An 18,239-nucleotide genomic window follows, 5' to 3' on the forward strand; every position below is an offset into this window, starting at 1 on the left:
TCCCCTTTTTTTCTCTTGGGGACAAGAATAACCACATGGGGAAGGGTGGTTCTTCCTAGTGCATCACATGGGGGTGCACCCAGAAGTGTGGCAGACCCACTTTTTATCAATCTTGATTCTTCTAGGCATTAACATAATTGCTTATTAGTTTCATCTTACAATACACGCATAATGTTTTTGGAATAACGATACTACAAGATCACTAACAATAAAACTACTGAATGTAGTTTACGAAAAGCATGCAATTCAAAAGAGTTATGCAATTCTTTTTGCCTTTAAGATGTATATATCCTATCAAATATTTTCAATAAAAATACTTTTTTTGTTACCCCAGATACTTATTTTTTTGTGTGTGCTGATGGCCATCTTTTTTTCTCTTTGATATAATTATGCTTTTCCAATTATGTATAACATTACTGGCAATAAAAACAATAAACGATACAACAAAATGAGTGTTCAAAGAATCAAAACAATAAAATGAGTGTTCAGAGAAGTATTGCTTCTATTCCTGTCTTTTTCTCCTCCCTATTCCATCCCTGTTTCTAAGTATCCAATGTTAGTAGGTTTTGGTTTATTTATTTAGTTTTTCCATTGTTTCTTTTTGAAAATTATGAGCACATACATTGTATTCTTCTCCCATCAACTTCTTACATTGAAGTAGCAGACTGTGTGTCGCTTTTTCTCACTTAATGTGTCCTAGAGATCACTCCCTTTTAAAATGATGCTATGGCTTTTAAAATGATGGTATCATAGGGAGCACTGTGTAACAAAATCCTAAAATCTAAATGAAAGATGTGGACTTAAAAGTCTTACTGATATAACAAAGTTTAACTATGAAAAGGAGACTTAACCTTATGACCCCAGTGGCTAGGTTTTAACCTTTTGGGAGAGGCCAGCAGATCCTATGCCTCAAACAAAAATCAACTGGTCAATAACCACACCCTCTACCCTTCCTGGTTTGCAAAAGTATCCTTTTCCTTTTAAAATTTGGTAGATTACTCTTCCCTGAGAAGGCATCAAACTAAGTATTACAGTAACCTGGAAGGAATAGAAATAATGAAGATATGAACTGGATTCATGTTGTTTACTTTAGGATAAATTTAAGTGTAAGGTAAGTAATAATAGTTAATGATAGAGCATTTTTGTATGTTTGTCCACTATGTGTGGCAGCTGAGAGTTCTAAAGAACATTTTTATAAGTTTAAATTGTTTCAGGGGCGCCTGGGTGGCTCAATCGGTTAAGCGTCCGACTTCAGCGTGGGTCATGATCTCACAGTCCATGAGTTCGAACCCCGCATCGGGCTCCACACTGACAGCTTGAAGCCTGGAGCCTGCTTTAGATTCTGTGTCTTGCTCTCTCTATGCCCCTCCCCTGCCTGCACTCTGTCTCTCTGTCTCTCTCAAAAATAAAATAAAAACATAAAAAAAAAATTAAAAAAAAATGTTTCAGGGACTTTCTTAAAATTTGTAATAAACATTTACATGTTTAAGGAAAACTGATTTTTCAAAGTTGTATTTATTTAAATGTGTTTATTAACACTTAGAGCCCTAAAGTACAAACATCAATCAGTGTCTGTCTCCAGACACAAGAGCCCAGTGGGCATTAAAGAATCTTTCAATAATTTGCAGAAGATAAAAATAATAAGAAAATTACTCATCATGAAAAATCCAACACTTTACCCACATCATGGTACTGTTATAGACACCACTCACTTTTGCATTAAAGACATGGTTTCATTTTAGTATTTTTGTTATTACTATTAACTTTTCCAGCCCATGAGTAATAAAAATATCAGAACTGGGAGGGATTTAAAGTAATGCCTTCAACACATATTTATAAACCCTGTTTGGGATGTCATAACAAAATTCTACAGACTGGGTTGTGGTTATCAACAACAGAAGTCTGTTTCTCCCAGTTCTAGAGGCTGGGAGGTCCAAGATGAAGGTGCTGGCAGATTTCGTGTCTACTGAGAACCCAGTTCCTAGTTCATAAACTGCCATCTTCTTGCTGTTACTTCATATGGCAGAAGGGGTGAAGGAACTCCCTGGAGTCTCTTTTATAAAGGCACTAATCCAGGGTGCCTGGGTGGCTCAGTTGGTTAAGCGTCCAACTCTTGATTTCGGGTCAGGTCATGATCTCATGGTTGGTGACGCTGGCAGTATGGAGCCTGCTTGGGATTCTCTCTCTCTCTCCCTCTCTCTGTCCCTCTCCTGCTCATGTTCTGTCTCTCAAAATAAATGAATAAACTTAAAAAGAAAAAAAACATAAAGGTACTAACCCCATTCATAAGGGCTCTACCCTCAGGAGCTGGTCTCCAAAAGGCCCTACCTCCAAATATTATCACACTGGAGATTAGGTTTCAACATATGAATTTTAGGAGATGCAAACATTCAATCTATAGCAAATCCCATACTATTTTGTTAGCATTCTACGATGATGCTATGTGGGATATTAATGAATTCATGAATGAAGTAAAGACATGTACTTTAAAATATGATGAGGGCACCTGGGTGGCTCAGTTGGTTAAGCATCTAACTTCGGCTCAGGTCATGATCTCACAGTTCGTGAGTTCCAGCCCCACATCAGTCTCTGTGCTTACAGCTCAGAGCCTGGAGCCTGCTTTGGATTCTGTGTCTCCCTCCTTCTTTCTGCCCTCCCCAACTTGTGCTCTGTCTCTCTCTCTCTCTCTCAAAAATAAACATTAAAAAAATTTTTTAAAAATATGATGACATGTTATGATAATTTAATACATAATTCCTTGATTCTTGGATTAACTGAGCAAAAAATGGAATTGTTTACCAGAAGAAAAATTTTGTTATACTAAAAACCAAAAATTATAATATGAAGTTAATTATTTACCTTTATTTTTTGTTTGGTTCTTATCAGAGTCCTAATATTATATTAAGTATTTCAAATATCACAGAAATAAAACTTTTTTTTCCCTATTGGCATTATTTGAATGCATTAGTTTTCTCATATATCATAAATAAATAGTATCTAACAAAGTTAAAAATTAATGGGGACCAATTACTACTAACATTAAAGAGCCATAAATTGAGTATGTTTGTAAGTTAGCATTCATGGTTTGTAATGGTATTTCTTTTTTTATTTCATTACAAAATTTTCCAGGTCTCACCAGCCTGGGGTACAAGTAGAGCAATGTTGATAGTAACATTCCAAATTTCACTGCCTCTAGTCCCTGGCTCACAATTACAGGAGGTTGGTATCCCTCAAAATTCCAACCAGTTCTATCTGGGAATCCCAAAGCTGTCCCGTGTGAATTCAAGAATTCCTCTTAAGGTCTCTGTCTCAAGCCTGTTGGGCTACCTGAAGGTGAAGCCGTAGTGTGGGTGTTCTTGATCTGAGAGCTCTGAAGTCTAACTGAGGTGGAGCTCTAGTCTTTTTCCACCACAAATCCTTAAAATGCCAAAACAGTGCTCCTTTCTCTGTTGCTCTACTCAGACCATACCTAGAGGTCACACTGTTTGAAAGAGATACTTTTATAAAGACCTCGAATAAGTCAAGCTTGCACTTTAAGACTCATTCCACAAGCGTTTTACCTGCCAAAATGGTACCACCATGTGCCAAGAACTTAAAACTTCCATGCTCCCACTAGCTTTAGAATGAAATGCTTCTTGATAAAATTTTAAGTGGAGGGATTGCATTATTTCAAAATTTGGCATCACGTAAGATGTTTGTAATATTTTTATCACATTATTTCAGATTTTCAAAACTTAAAGTTACACAAAATTGGATGCCACTGTGCTGTGGGTGCCACATGGAAGTGGAGGAAATGCCTTCTCTCATTTTGTCTTGTACAGAAGTGCCTCAGAGGAGCAGTTTGTTTGGGTTTTGCCTCCAGTCTCTTCTTCCTTAAAGCTCAGACCTCCAATCCATGGGGCTGTGACAGGAGCTATGCAGCGCCCTGTCCCCACTCCTCACTTCTATCATTCTTCCAGATGATAGAAGAAAACTCTCATCAAAACAAATTCACAACAAAAGTATTTGAATTGACTTCTAGAACTTTCTCTGTAAAAATACATTAAAGATACCCAGAAAACTGAATTCATCAGATTTAGCCAGAGACTATGCCTTATTTGCCCTTCATAGTCATTAAATGTTGAAAAATATGTAAAAGGAGAATGAAAAAAAAAGTTTCATATAAAGTTTAATGAAGAGTTTCATATAAACCGAGTCATCAGTGCTAACACATGACCCTTGTTTAGACCCTAGTTTGAACAAACTATTTAAGATGTTTGAGGGAATAATTCCAGAGATTTGGATATGCAGTGGGTATTAGATGATATTAAGCAATTATTGTTAATTGTCCAAGGTGGGATAATGGAATTGTGGTTGTGAAGAAAATGTGACTATACTTTAGAAATAGACAGTAAAATTTTTGGTTTATATACTTTATATACTACAAAGAGAAAAAGCAAGTATGGCAAAATGTTGACAATGTTAAATGTAGACTAGGGGGTGGTAGGTATTTATTCTAATTCTCTGTACATTTGAATTTTTTTACATAAAATATTTTTAAGACTATTTAAAAATTTTTATTTTTTTTAATTTTTAAAAATTAAAATTTAAAAAATAAAAATTTTTAAATAAAAATTTTTAAATAAAAATTTTTAAATAAAAATTTTTAAATAAAATTTTTAAATAAAAAACATTAAAAATTTTTTAAATGTTTATTTATTTTTGAGAGAGAGAGAGAGAGAGAGAGAGAGAGCAAGCAGGGGAGGGGTAGAGAGAGGGAGACACAGAATCCAAAGCAGGCTCCAGGTTCTTAGCTGTCAGCATAGAGCCTGATATGGGGCTTGAACTCACAAATCACGACATCATGACCTGAGCTGAAGTATGACATTTAACTGACTGAACCATTGAAGCGCCACTTTTTAAAACTATTTTTAAGACTTGAGCTGTATTATGCTATATGCAGTATCTTTTTAAAAAGGGATCAATATTCTATTTTACTTCTTTTATTTTTCTTCCAAGCTATACAAAATGTTTCCTTGAAACTAGTGTGTTAAGTTGAATGTACTTTCATTGAATCATATTGTATTTCATTGGAACTCAGTTTAAAACAGAGAGCCTTAACATGAGGGATAAGACATATTCTCAGTAGTAATAGTGACTCATCATAGGAATAATTCCTATGGAGGTGGAGAGTGAGCATGAGTATTTTACAAAATTTCATAGGAGATTCTAACATTCCGCCCTTTAACTTTCAAAACCATCTCTCATGGCAGAATTTTTTCTTTTATTTCCAGACTCAAAGCTAATCTTATAACTGGACTCTTAGAAATTGTGTGGTGGTCCACCTTTTTTCTCTCCTCCTTCTCTTCTGTTATTACTCGAAAGTCTGTGTGTAGAGGACCTTGTGGGAAATTGGTGGACGTGGTCTGTGAGGGCCTGGAAACAGAGTTCTCACTCTGAGGCCCTCTATACCAATGTCAATTACTTTTTTCCAGCAACTTCCCCACAGTCATTGCTTGAATCCTTTACTCTCCATTTTTAGAAGCCAGATGGCAGGGAATTGGCAGTTTTCCAAGGAAGTAGGTTAGTCCATATAATATTTGTTGAGCTCCTACTCTGTGCAATCCTATCAGCTGGAATAAAAAAAAGTGAGAGAAAGACTATTTTCTAGTCACTAGCAGCTAACCAAGATATGACAGCTATGCAGAGTAGAAAGCAGTGGGGAAGATGGTGGAGTAGCAGGACCCTGAGCTCACTGAGTCAACAGTTACATGTATTGCAACTGACTTTGAAAGTGACCTGAAGACTGGCAGAACAGATCTTCTACAGCTATTTGCAGAGAGAAGTCTGCAAAAAAGGATAGGAGGGGTAGAGATGTGGTTGGGAACCAAACCCCTGGTGTCACTAACTACAAATGGGAGCGACACCACAAGCACAGAGGAGTGATGGGATCAGACCCCACACTAGGGCATCCCTGGCCCTGGGGACCCACATTGAGAAGATGAGTCCTTATAGCATCTGGCTTTGAAAATCAGTGGGCTTCACTCTGAGAGCTTGAAAAATCAGCAGAGCTTGGGCTGCCGAGGTGGCTCAGTCACTTAAGTGTCTGACTCTTGATTTCAACTCAGGCTATGATTCACAGTTCATGAGTTTGAGTCCCGCATCAGGCTATTTGCTGACAACATGGAACCTGCTTGGGATTCTCTTGCTCTTTCTCTCTCTGCCCTTCCAAAGCTCGTGCTCTCTCTCTCTTTCTCAAAATAAATAAACTTAAAAAAAAAAATCACCAGGGCTTAACTCTCGAAAGCTGGATGGCAATAGCAAGCCAAGCCTCTGCCCTTAAAGAGCCAGGATACTAAGTGACTCTCTGGAGACACAGCACAGAAGCAGCAATTTGAAAAGTGCCTGGGCAGCACCTGGGTGTCTCAGTCGGTTAAGCCTCTGACTTCAAGCCCTGCATCGGGCTCTGTACTGACAGCTCAGAGCCTGGAGCCTGCTTCAGATTCTGTGTCCCACACTCTCTCTGCCCCTCCCTTGCTCATGCTCTGTCTCTCTCTCAAGAATAAATAAAACATTAAAAAATAAATTAATTAAAATAAATAAACATTAAAAAATCTTTCTAATAAAAAAATACAAAATAAAAGTGCTTGGGGTATACATGAAGAAGATTTATTGACTAATTTGAGGTCATGTGTTGGAAGAGCAGAGATCTGCAGGAGAGTTCCTTGGGAGGAAAAGTTCTTTTTCTTGTCCTTCCTCAGCCTAGATAGTTGCATGCTTGTGGGAGTCAGTCCTAACACTCACCAGCCAGCCCTGGAATTTCTTTCAGCCCTGCCCCATCCAACTCACCTGCCTTGGCAGGTGTCCCACCACACCTGGCAGGAAGCCCTGGCTAGAACCAGCACCTCTCCAAAGTGACTCCTGCCCTGCAGAGGTGGGGAGATGACCCCACACATGACCCCATCTGCAGTTTGTGCACAGGAAACAAGTCCTGCCCATCAGTACACCCACAGCTATCACAGCAACTAATTGCAGATAGCCAGGCTGAGGGCCAGTCCCACCGACCAGCATGCCCACAGCAATCAAGACTCAGCCACAATAGGAGGACACATGCAGCCCACACAACAGTCACCCTAGAGCACTTGGTTCTGGTAACCAAGGGGGGACTGAACTACAATGCACCACAGGACCCCATCTACACAACGTCACTACTTTCAAGACCAATAGCCATAGCTGACCTACCTAATACATAGAAACAGACACAGAGAGACAAAATGGGGGGACAGAAGAATAAGTCCCAACTGATAGAATAAGACAGGGATGCCTGGGTGGCTCAGTCGGTTAAGTGTCTGACTCTTGGTTTTGGCTCAGGTCATGATCTCACAGTTCGTGAGTTTGAGCCCCACATTCGGCTCCATGCTGTCAGCATGGAGCCTGCCTGGGATTTTCTCTCTCCCTCTCTCTCTGCTCCTCCTCTGCTCTCTCTGTCTCTCAAAATAAATAAACTTAAAAAAAAAAAAAAAGAATAAGACAAAACCACAGAAAAAGAGCTAAACAAAATGGAGGTAGACAATATACTTAATAAAGACCAAAGTAATGATCATTAGATACTCATGGATACTCATTAGAGAGAGGAGTGGATAAACTCAATGAGAACTTCAACAGATATAGAAAATATAAAAAATAGCCAGTCAGAGCTGAATTAGGCAATAGTTGAGATGAAAAATACACTAGAGGGAATCAATAGCAGGTTAGATGATGCAGAAGAATGGATCAGCAAACCAATCAGCTAAATAGCAAAAGAGAAAAGAATAATAAAAATGGGAATAGGTTCAGGGACACCTGTGACATCATCAAATATAGTTACATTTGGATTACAGGGATCTCAGAAGAAAAAGAAGAGAGAGAGAAGGGGGCAGAAAATGTATTTGAATCATAGCTGAAAACTTACCTAACCTGGGGAAGGAAACAGACATCTAGGTCTGGGAGGCAAAGAAAACCCCAAATAAGATGAACCCAAGGAAGCCCACACCAAGACACATAAGAATTAAAATGGCCAAAAAAAAAAAAAAAATCTTAAAGCAGCAAGAAAAAGCAAACAGTTACATGCCAGAAAAAAGCCCCACAAGGCTATCAGGTGATTTTTCAGCAGAAACTTTGCAAACCAGAAGGGAATAGCATGATATATTCAAAATGCTGAAAGGAAAAAACCCTACAATCAAGAATACTAATGTTATCATTAATTGAAAGAGAGATATAAGGTACCCAGACAAACAAAAGTTAAAGGAGTTCATCACCACTAAACCAGCTTACAAAAAATGTAAAAAGGAATGCTTTACTTGGAAAGAAAAGACCATACCTAGAATTAAGAAAATTAGGAAGGAAAAAATTTCACTGGTAAAGGCAAACATACAGTAAAGACAGCAGATTAATCACTTATAAAGCCAATATAGAGTTTAAAACACAAAAGTAGTAAAATCAATTATATCTACAACAATTAGGAGATACACAAAATAAAAAGATATAGACTATAATATGACATACATAAAACATGAAGGGCAAGTAAAAATTTAGTGCTTTTAAAATATGTTCAAACTTAAGTGTCCATCTACTTTACATAGACTGCTATATACATAGGATGTTATATATGAACCCCATGGTGACCACAATCCAAAAACCTGTAGTAGATGCAAAAGAAATAAAGAGAAAAGAATCCAAGCATAACACTGAAGAAAGCCATTGAGCCACAAGGAAAGAGAGCAAGAGAAGAGAGGAATAAAGAATAACTATAAAAACAACCAGAAAACAATGAACAAAATGGCAATAAGTACATATCTACTACTCATTACTTTAAATGTAAATGGACTAAATGATCCAATAAAAAAGCGTAGGGTATGGATGGATGGATAAAAAATGGATAAAATGGATAAAACAGAATGGATGAAAAATAAAGCAAAAAACAAAACAAGACCCATCAATATGCTGCCAACAAGGGACTCACTTTAGACCTAAAGATACATATACACTAAAAGTAAAGGGATGGAAAAAGCTATTCCATGCAAATGGAAGTGGAAAAAAAAAAAAAGCCAGGGTAGCAATATTTATACAGACAAAATGGACTTTAAAACAAAGCCCACAACATCAAAAAGAAGGGTATCATATAATGATAAAGGGATCAATCCAACAAGAGAATGCAATTGCAAATATCTATGCACACAACATAGGAGCACCTAAATACATAAAGCAAATATTAACAGACATAAAAGGAGGCTGATAGAGGGGCGCCTGGGTGGCTCAGTCGGTAAAGCGGCCGACTTCGGCTCAGGTCATGATCTCGCGGTCCGTGAGTTCGAGCCCCGCGTCCGGCTCTGTGCTGACAGCTCAGAGCCTGGAGCCTGTTTCAGATGTTGTGTCTCCCTCTCTCTGACCCTCCCCCGTTCATGCTCTGTCTCTCTCTGTCTCAAAAATAAATAAACGTTAAAAAAAAAAATTTAAAAAAGGAGGCTGATAGTAATACAATAACAATAGGGGAATTTAACACCCCATTTTTATCAATTAACAGAGCATCCAGATAGGAAATAGGAAACAGTGGCTTTAAACAATACATTAGGCCAGGTGAACTTAAGAGATATACACAGAACATTCCATCCAAAACCAGCAGAATATGCACTCTTTTCAAATATACACAGAATGTTCTCTAGGATAGATAACATGGTGGGCCATAAGACAAGTGTCAATAAGTTTAAGAAGACTGAAATCATATTAAGCATGTTTTCCAACCACAATGGCATGAAACTAGAAATCCATTACAAGAAAAAAAAACTGGAAAAAATACAAACACACGGAGGCTAAACAATAGACTACTAAACAACCAACAGGGCAAAGAAGAAATCAAACTGGAAATCAAAAAAATTGACAGAAACAAATAAAAATGGAAACAATGGTGCAAAATCTTTGGGACACAGCAAAAGTAGTTTAAGAGAAACGTTTATATAATGTAGGCCTACCTCAAGAAACAAACAAACAAAATTCAAATAATTTAACCTTATACCGAAAAGAACTAAAAAAAAAAAAAAAAAAAAAAAAAAAAGAACAAACAAACCAAAGTTAGTAGACAGAAGGAAATAATAAAGATTAGAGTGGAAATGAATGAGGTGTGCCCGGATGGTTCAGTCAGTTGAGCATCTGACTCTTGATTTTGGCTTAGCTTATGATCACAGGGTCATGGGATTGAGCCCCACATCAGGGCTCTACACTGAGTGTGAAGTCTGCTTAGGATTCTCTCTCTCCCTCTGCCACCCCCCTCCCCTACTCATGTGTGCTCTCTCTCTTTCTCCAAAAAAAAAAAAAAAAAAAAAAAGAGGGGAAATAAATGACAGAGACTAAAAAATAATAGGAAAGATCAATGAAGCCAAGAGCTGGTTCTTTGAAATGATAAACAAAATTGATAAACCTTTAGTCAGACTTATCAAGAAAAAGAGGATGTAAATAAATATTTTTTTTTTAGAAATGAAAGAAGAGAAAGAACAACAAACACAGAAATACAAAAGATTATAAGGGAATACTGTAAAAATTATATGCCAACAAATTGGACAGCCTAGAAGAAATGAGTAAATTCCTAGAAACATACAACCAAAACTGAATCAGGAAAAAAATAGAAATTTTGAACAGACCAATTACTAGTAATAAAATTGAATCAGTAATATAAAACCAAAACCAAAACCAAAACAAAACCAAAACAAAACAAAAAATCTCCCAACAAACAAAAGTCCAGGACTAGATGGCTTTACAGGCAAATTCTACCAAACATTTTAAGAAGAGTTAATACCTATCCTTCTTAAACTATTCTAAAGAATAGAAAATGAAGGAATGCTTTAAATTCATTCTGTGAGTCCAGCATTACCCTGATACCAAAACCAGACACAGATGCTACAAAAAGAGAAAATGACAGGCCAATATCCCTGGTGAACATACATGCTAAAATCCTTAACAGAATATTAGCAAACCAAATACTACATCAAAGGGATCAGTCACCACAATCAAGTGGGATTTATTCCAGGGATGCAACCTTTGCAAATCAATCAAAATGATACATCACATTAACAAGAAGGATTAAAACCCACATGATTATCTCAATAGACGCAGAAGTATTTGACAAAATACACATCTATGCATGATAAAACTCTCAACAAAGTGAGTATACAGGAAACATACCTCAACATAATAAAGGCCATATATGAAAAACCCACAGCTAACATACTCAATGGTGAAAACTGAAGGCCTTTCCTCTAAGACAAGGCAGAAGACAAGGATGTCCACTTTCACTACTTTTATTCAACAGAGTACTGGAAGTCCTAGCCATGGCAATCAGACAACAAGAAGAAATAAAAGGCATCCAGATTGGTGAGGAAGGAGTAAAATTGTCATTGTTTGCAGATGACATGATACTATATACAGAAAACCCCAACATTCCACCAAAAAACTATCAGGACTAATAATGAATACACCAAAGTTGCAGCATAGAAAATCAATATACAGAAACTTGTTGCATTTTTATACACTAATAACAATGTAGCAGAAAGAAATTAAAAAAAAAAACACAACTTCACTTACAATTGCATCAAAAGAATACATTACCTAGGAATAAACTTAACCAAGGAGGTGAAAGACCTATACTCTGAAAACTACAAGACCTTGATGAAAGAAATTAAAGATGACATACATGGAAGGACATACTACGCTTATGGATTGGAAGACTTAATGTTGTTAAAATATCCATAATACCTAAAGCAATCTACAGATTCAATGCAATCTCTGTTAAAACACAAATAGCATTTTTTACAAAACTAGAATAATACTAAAATTTGTATGGAGCCGCAAAAGACCCTGGATAGCCAAAGCAATCTTGGGAAAGAACAAAGCTAGAGGTATCACGATCTCAGATTTTAGGATATACTACAAAGCTATTATAGCCAAAATAGTATGGTACTTGCACAAAAATAGACACATAGATCAAGGGACTAGGATAGAGATCCCAGAAATAAACCCACACTTACATTGTCAATTAATCTATGACAAAGTAGGCAGGAATATACAATGGGGAAAAGACAGTCTCTTCAACAAATGGTGTTAGGAAACCAAATACTTACAGCTAAAAGAATGCTACTGAACCACTTTCCTACACCATTCACAAAAATAAACTCAAAATCGATTAAAAACCTTAATGTGAGACTTCAAATCATAAAATTCCTAAGAGAAAACCTAGGCAATAATCTCTCAGACATCAGCCTTAGCAACGTATGTATGGTTATGTCTCCTCAAGCAAGAAAAATAAAAGCAAAAATAAATTATTAGCAGTATACCAAAATAAAAAGGTTTTGCACAACAAAGGGAACTAACAACAAGATGAAAAGACCACTACTGAATGGGAGAAGGTATTTGCAAATGATATATCTGATAAGGGCTTAATATCTAAAATATACAAAGAACTTATATAACTCAACACCAAAACCCCACAAATAACCTAATTAAAATGGGCAGAGAACCTGAATAGACATTTTTCTAAACAAGACATATAGATAGCCAGCAGACGTTTGAAAAGATGCTCAACATCACTCATTATCAGGGAAATACAAATGAAAACCACAATGAGATCACGTCATCAATCAGAATGGCCAGCTAGGAAAGCAAGAAAGAAAGAGGAAGAAAGAGAAAGAAAGAAAGAAAGAAAGAAAGAAAGAAAGAAAGAAAGAAAGACACAACAAAAGAAAAAAAAGAAAGAAAGAAAGAAAAAGAAAGAAAGAAAGAAAGACACAACAAAAGAAAAAAAAGAAAGAAAGAAAGAAAGAGAAAGAAAGAAAGAAAGAAAGAAAGAAAGAAAGAAAGAAAAAAAATAACAAGTATTGGTGAGGATGTGAAGAAAAAGGATTCCTTGTATACTGTTGGTGAGAATGTGAACTGGTACAACTAATACGGAAAACAATATGAAGTTTCCTCAAAAAATTAAAAATAGAAACCCCATATAACCTATTAATTCCACTTTTGGTATTTGTTTGAAGAAAATGAAAACACAAATTGAAAAAGATATGTGTACCCCTGTGTTTACTGCAGCATTTTTTACAATAGCCAAGATATGGGAGCAACCCAAGTGTCTATCAATAGATAAATGGATAAAGAAAAGGTGGTATACAACGGTATATTATCCAGCCATTAGAAAGAATGAAATCTTACCATTTGCAAAAACATAGATGGTATGATGTTAAGTGAAATAAGTTAGACAGAGAAAGACAGATGCCATATGATTTCACTTACATGTGGACTCAAAAACAAATGAACAAACAAAAAAACGGAAACAGACTCATACATACAGAGGACAAACTGATGGTTACCAGAGATGAGGTGGGTGAGAAATACATGAAATGGCAGAGGGGATTAAGAGATACAAAGTTTTAGTTAAAAAATCAATAAGTCATGGAGAGGAAAAGTATAGCATCGGGAATCTAGTCAATAATATTGTAAAAGAAATTGTATGATGACAGATGTTTACTAAACTAGTTGTGGTAACCATTGAGTAATGTACAGAATTTTTAAATCACTTTGTTATATACCTGAAACTAATATAACAGTGTATGTCAACTATATTTCAACAACAATAATTAATAAATAAATAATACATAAAAATATTTCAACCCACTCCCCCCCCACCCCCCCCCCCCCCCCCCCAGAAAGTAGAAAGCAAGTTGCTAAAGCAACAGTGAAAACGTTGAGCAGTGGAAGCAGAATCATGTGACCAAACATATGGGCACAGGCCAGAGGTGCTGCAGTGGAGTAAAGCCGTGCCCAGCCCCGCGTGGGGGATGGGGCATTACTGGGCTTGAGTCTTTGCTGAGGCCAGTACCTCAGAACGATCTCTTAAAGCTATTTTCCCTGTGGAGAAAACAGGAGGATGCCAACAATGAGGAAAAATCATAGCTATTTTCATTTTATTAGTGTTTTTGTGTGTTTTGTTTTTAGTCAGAACAGGATCTGTGAAATTAAAATAAGAATTCAGGGCAAGAAACTCTTTAAAAAGGAATATGAGGATGACAGACTTTTCCAGCATAATAAGTCATGAATTAATGAGGACTTCAACTTCTTTCAACAATAGAATAGAAAGAACTAGAAAGAACACTTTTATGCTGGTTTAAAGAGTGGATCATTAGAAAGGAAACCCTGGGCACCTGGGTGGCTCAGTGGGTTGGGCGTCTGACTTCGGACCAGGTCATGATCTCACAGTCCGTGAGTTTGGCCCTGCGTTGGGCTCTGTGCTGACAGCTCAGAGCCTGGAGCCTGCTTTGGATTCTGTGTCTCCCTCTCTCTCTATCCCTCTCCTGCTCATGCTCTTTCTCGGTCTCAAAAATAAATAAAAACATTAAAAAAAAAAAAAAGGAAACTCAAGTTCAAGTCTTACTGGCTGAATTATAATTCGATCATGTAATATACTCATTTTTTAATGAATGATGCCATTTATTGTAGATATTTATATATTACTTCCCAGGTTATATCTTCTAAAGAAAAGTTTAATCTTAGTAAATTTAGGGGCTAACAGCAGAACAGAAAGATTGTATTGTAGATGAAATTTGTCTTTTCTTCTGTCACCTCATTCCTTTCCTGGTTTTATCCACCCTGCTGTGATATCCCCAATACTCTTACTTTACTCATCTGAATTCCTTTCCCTTATGAAAATCAGAATTTAGTAAAGAATGATTCCAATGATTTATGTTCCCCCTCACCATAAGCAAAATTTGCGTATAATCTCCATCAAACTGAGGGTTTCCAAATGTCTTTGAACATCAGGCAGAATATTGGCCGGGATGGGGGGCGGGGAGCAAGGGGCCTTTGTTGTATGCCTAAAATAAATCCATGATTGAGGAGGAGAACATTTGTCTTTGAAAAGTGGAATTAAGAATCCTGGGCAGTTTGTATAGATTTGAACCAAGCTTATCTCTATACCAAACAGACGTGGCCACATGTTTATTTATATGGCAAACAAGGTGGCGATAACATGAGAAAAAATAACCCCATTTGCACTTCATAGTAGCCATGTACATATAACAAGTGTGTTAATATAATATTATCTTTGCTCATTAAAGGAGATACAGAAAGTACAGATAATTTCAGGAATCCTCACATAGGTGTTCAACACACATGTCAGTCAATGTGTGTTATTGTGAATAGTTGCAAGTAATAAATTTGCACCTCTTTCAGTATATTCTGAAATCTTAATTTATATGGTTTTCCTATGCCTGTTTGGTGAGGCATTCTGGTAAGCTTTTTATTTTTTCTTTCTTTCTTTTTTTTTTTTAAAGAAAATTTCATTTTATATTCTTGAGAAGGCAAAATCATTCAGTTTAATAGTGACCTACAACTCTATACTATTATCAATACAGCTGACAATAATAATACCTTAGACTTACTTAAAAATGCTTTAATATTTTAAAAAATGTTTATTTTTGAGACAGAGACAGAGCGTGAGGGGGGGAGGGGCTGAGAGAAAGGGAGACAGAATCTGAAGGAGGCTCCAGGCACTGAGCTGTCAGCACAGAACCCAATGCGGGGCTCGAACTCATGAACCGTGAGACCATGACCTGAGCCGAAGTTGGAAACTTAAACAACTGAGCCACCCAGGCACCCCTTAAAATGCTTTAAAGTAAATACAATATAATGGGAAAATTTTAAGCTGCAATTTTAACTTAAAAAAATAGATAATATAACATTCCAAAAAGTGTATATGGTATATAGTTCTTCCAGTCCATTCCTGTCTCCTTACTGCCCAAGGCAACCATTGCTCTCATTTTCTCGTGTAGCTTCTGGAGTTAGCCTTTGGATTCCATTCATTTCTAATATTTGTTGTTTCATTTATTTATTTATTTATTTATTTATTTATTTATTTATTTATTTATTTTAGATGACTCCAGAATTGATGATAAAAGCATGTACTTTTTATACTGGACGTTTAGTAAAGACACACTTTTGGTAAGAATGTGATTTTTACATACTATTTCTCTGTGTTTTTATTTTTTAATACTCTCCATATGAAGAACAACTCATTTTTAGCCAGTTGTTCTGATTTTATCTATTTAATCATGTCTCCACCATTTTGTATTATATATTTAATTTATTTTCACTTGGCTTTTACTTAAAGTATGTTCTTTACTTCTTCATGGTATTACTTTGTTGTGTGTGTGTGTGTGTTTTAATGTTTTGTTTTATATTTGAGAGAGAGAGCATGAGCAGGGGAGGGGCAGAGAGATGGAGACAGAATCTGAAGCAGGCTCCAGGCTCTGAGCTGTTAGCACAGAGCCTGATGTGGGGCTCGAACTCACAGACCGTGAGATCGTGACCTGAGTCAAAGCTGGATGTTCAACTGACTGAGCCACCCAGGTGCCCCTGTGGTGTTTTCGTTTTTTTTTAAATTAAAACTTCAAAATTGAAAGTATAAGGTCTATAATCCCTTCATTTGAAACCCTTGGAGATATGTTTTCAAATTTATATTCCTTTCCTTAAAAATTTTTACAAAGGTATTTCTGCACATTGTATGTATTATATAACATCTTCAGTGGTGTCTGAGACAGCATGCTGGAACCAAACGTATTCAAACATATTAGTATTTCTACTATGTATATATTATATATGTATGTAATAAAATGAAATGTATATACATGAAATGAAATGAAAAAAGACTATGAACAATTATGTGTCAATTCCAGGGAGGTTCTAAAGCAAAATTAGATCAGGTCTAGTTTTGCCTCTAAATAGGTTATGGAAAAACTTCCGGATTCCAGATCTTTCTGGGTTTTAGAAATGTAGCAAAGGGAAGTGCAAGCTCAAAGGAAATGCAAGGACTAGCTAGAAATAAAACAATAACAATAATTGAACAGTTTCTTTCTATGCTGTGGTTTTTGAGGAGCTAAAGGAGGTGGTATTACTCCTTCTCCGTCTCCATTTATTTAGTAATGTATTGCCATAACATCAAAATACTATTTTTCTATATTTTCTGCCTCTAGCTCTTGGAGAGACATAGCAATACCTCTTACAAATGAAGATGATGAGCTGGCTGAGAAAATAGAAAGAGCAATGAAATATAATAATTTCAGACTTCAAAAATATGTATTTCGTCTCTGGCACTCTTATGTAAAAGGTCAAAAAAAACAACTTACAGGTAAATCCTTACATAGTATTGATTTGTTTTTATATTCAGGTATTCAAAGAATCAACACACTTAATGGCTAAGCAGTTTGTACTAGAGAATTTATTATTATGTCTAGAGAGCTGTCATGAAATGTAAAGCCCCTAATTTAAAATATTTAATGAGATTTGTGTCAAAGGGTTTCATCGTAACAGAAAACAGTCCTGTTTAAAAGAAACTTCTGTATGTATTTGTGTGAAATAGGGATCTCCTATCAGCTTTTTTACTAATAGACCCCTGGTATATCACAGATGGGTACCAAAATTGATTATTTCTTGGTAGAGAGTTTCCATTCATGACAGGTATTTCATTTGAAATGGGTACATGAGGAAACAAAGAAAACGAATTTTCTTTTCCTGAAACCTTTGATGAGCAGGCAGTGCAAGTACATGATCTTAGGAGCAGGGATAGAGGACTCCAGCCTTTTTTTATTTTTATTTTTTATTTTTTTTAATGTTTTTTAATCTATTTTTGAGAGACAGAGAGAGACAGAGAAGGGGAGGGGCAGAGAGAGAGGAAGACACAGAATCCAAAGCAGGTTCCAGGCCGAGCTGTCAGCACAGAGCCCAAAGTATGGCTCAAACCCATGAACTGTGAGATCATGACCTGAGCTGAAATAGGTTGCTTAAAGGGGACTGAGTCACCCAGACACCCCGGGGAACTCCAGCCTTTTGTTCAGATTTTAGCCACTTCACCAAATATTGGTTTATCGTTGCTGCAAATTAGAGAATTATTTCCTCTTGATCCATTCCTGTTGGTCTCTCAGTCACAGTGAACCCTCTGAAGGTTTTGACATAAGACTGATGGACTTCTAATTCTGGGAGGAAACAATTGGTCGCAGTGAGGAAGCCACTGCCTTCTGTCAGTGGTATCCGGGGGCCTGCCTTAGTCATCCTTCTTCCTGGCCCCACCCCTGTATTTGAGCTTTGGACCCTTGGTGAAAACATAAAATGGAGCAAATTCTTTAATCATAATGCATTTAACTAAATTAGAATACTATCGCATGATTCTATTTCTATGAATAAGTTTGGAA

At 36.4% G+C, this 18,239-nt stretch overlaps 1 protein-coding gene across 4 annotated transcripts in view; it reads left to right on the plus strand.

The window, feature by feature from the left end:
- Window positions 1–18,239, plus strand: part of FBXL13 (F-box and leucine rich repeat protein 13) — a 205,949-nt gene that overhangs the window by 18,058 nt on the left and 169,652 nt on the right. For all 4 annotated transcript variants that reach the window (XM_015538250.2, XM_042964988.1, XM_042964976.1 and 1 more), the window contains exons 4-5: window positions 15,926–15,993; window positions 17,025–17,179. In XM_015538250.2, the coding sequence (XP_015393736.2) occupies window positions 15,926–15,993; window positions 17,025–17,179 (223 nt within the window). The remainder of the gene's footprint in view (window positions 1–15,925; window positions 15,994–17,024; window positions 17,180–18,239) is intronic.

The sequence above is a fragment of the Panthera tigris genome, chromosome A2 (assembly GCF_018350195.1).
Source record: "Panthera tigris isolate Pti1 chromosome A2, P.tigris_Pti1_mat1.1, whole genome shotgun sequence".
NCBI classification, from domain to species: domain Eukaryota; kingdom Metazoa; phylum Chordata; class Mammalia; order Carnivora; family Felidae; genus Panthera; species Panthera tigris.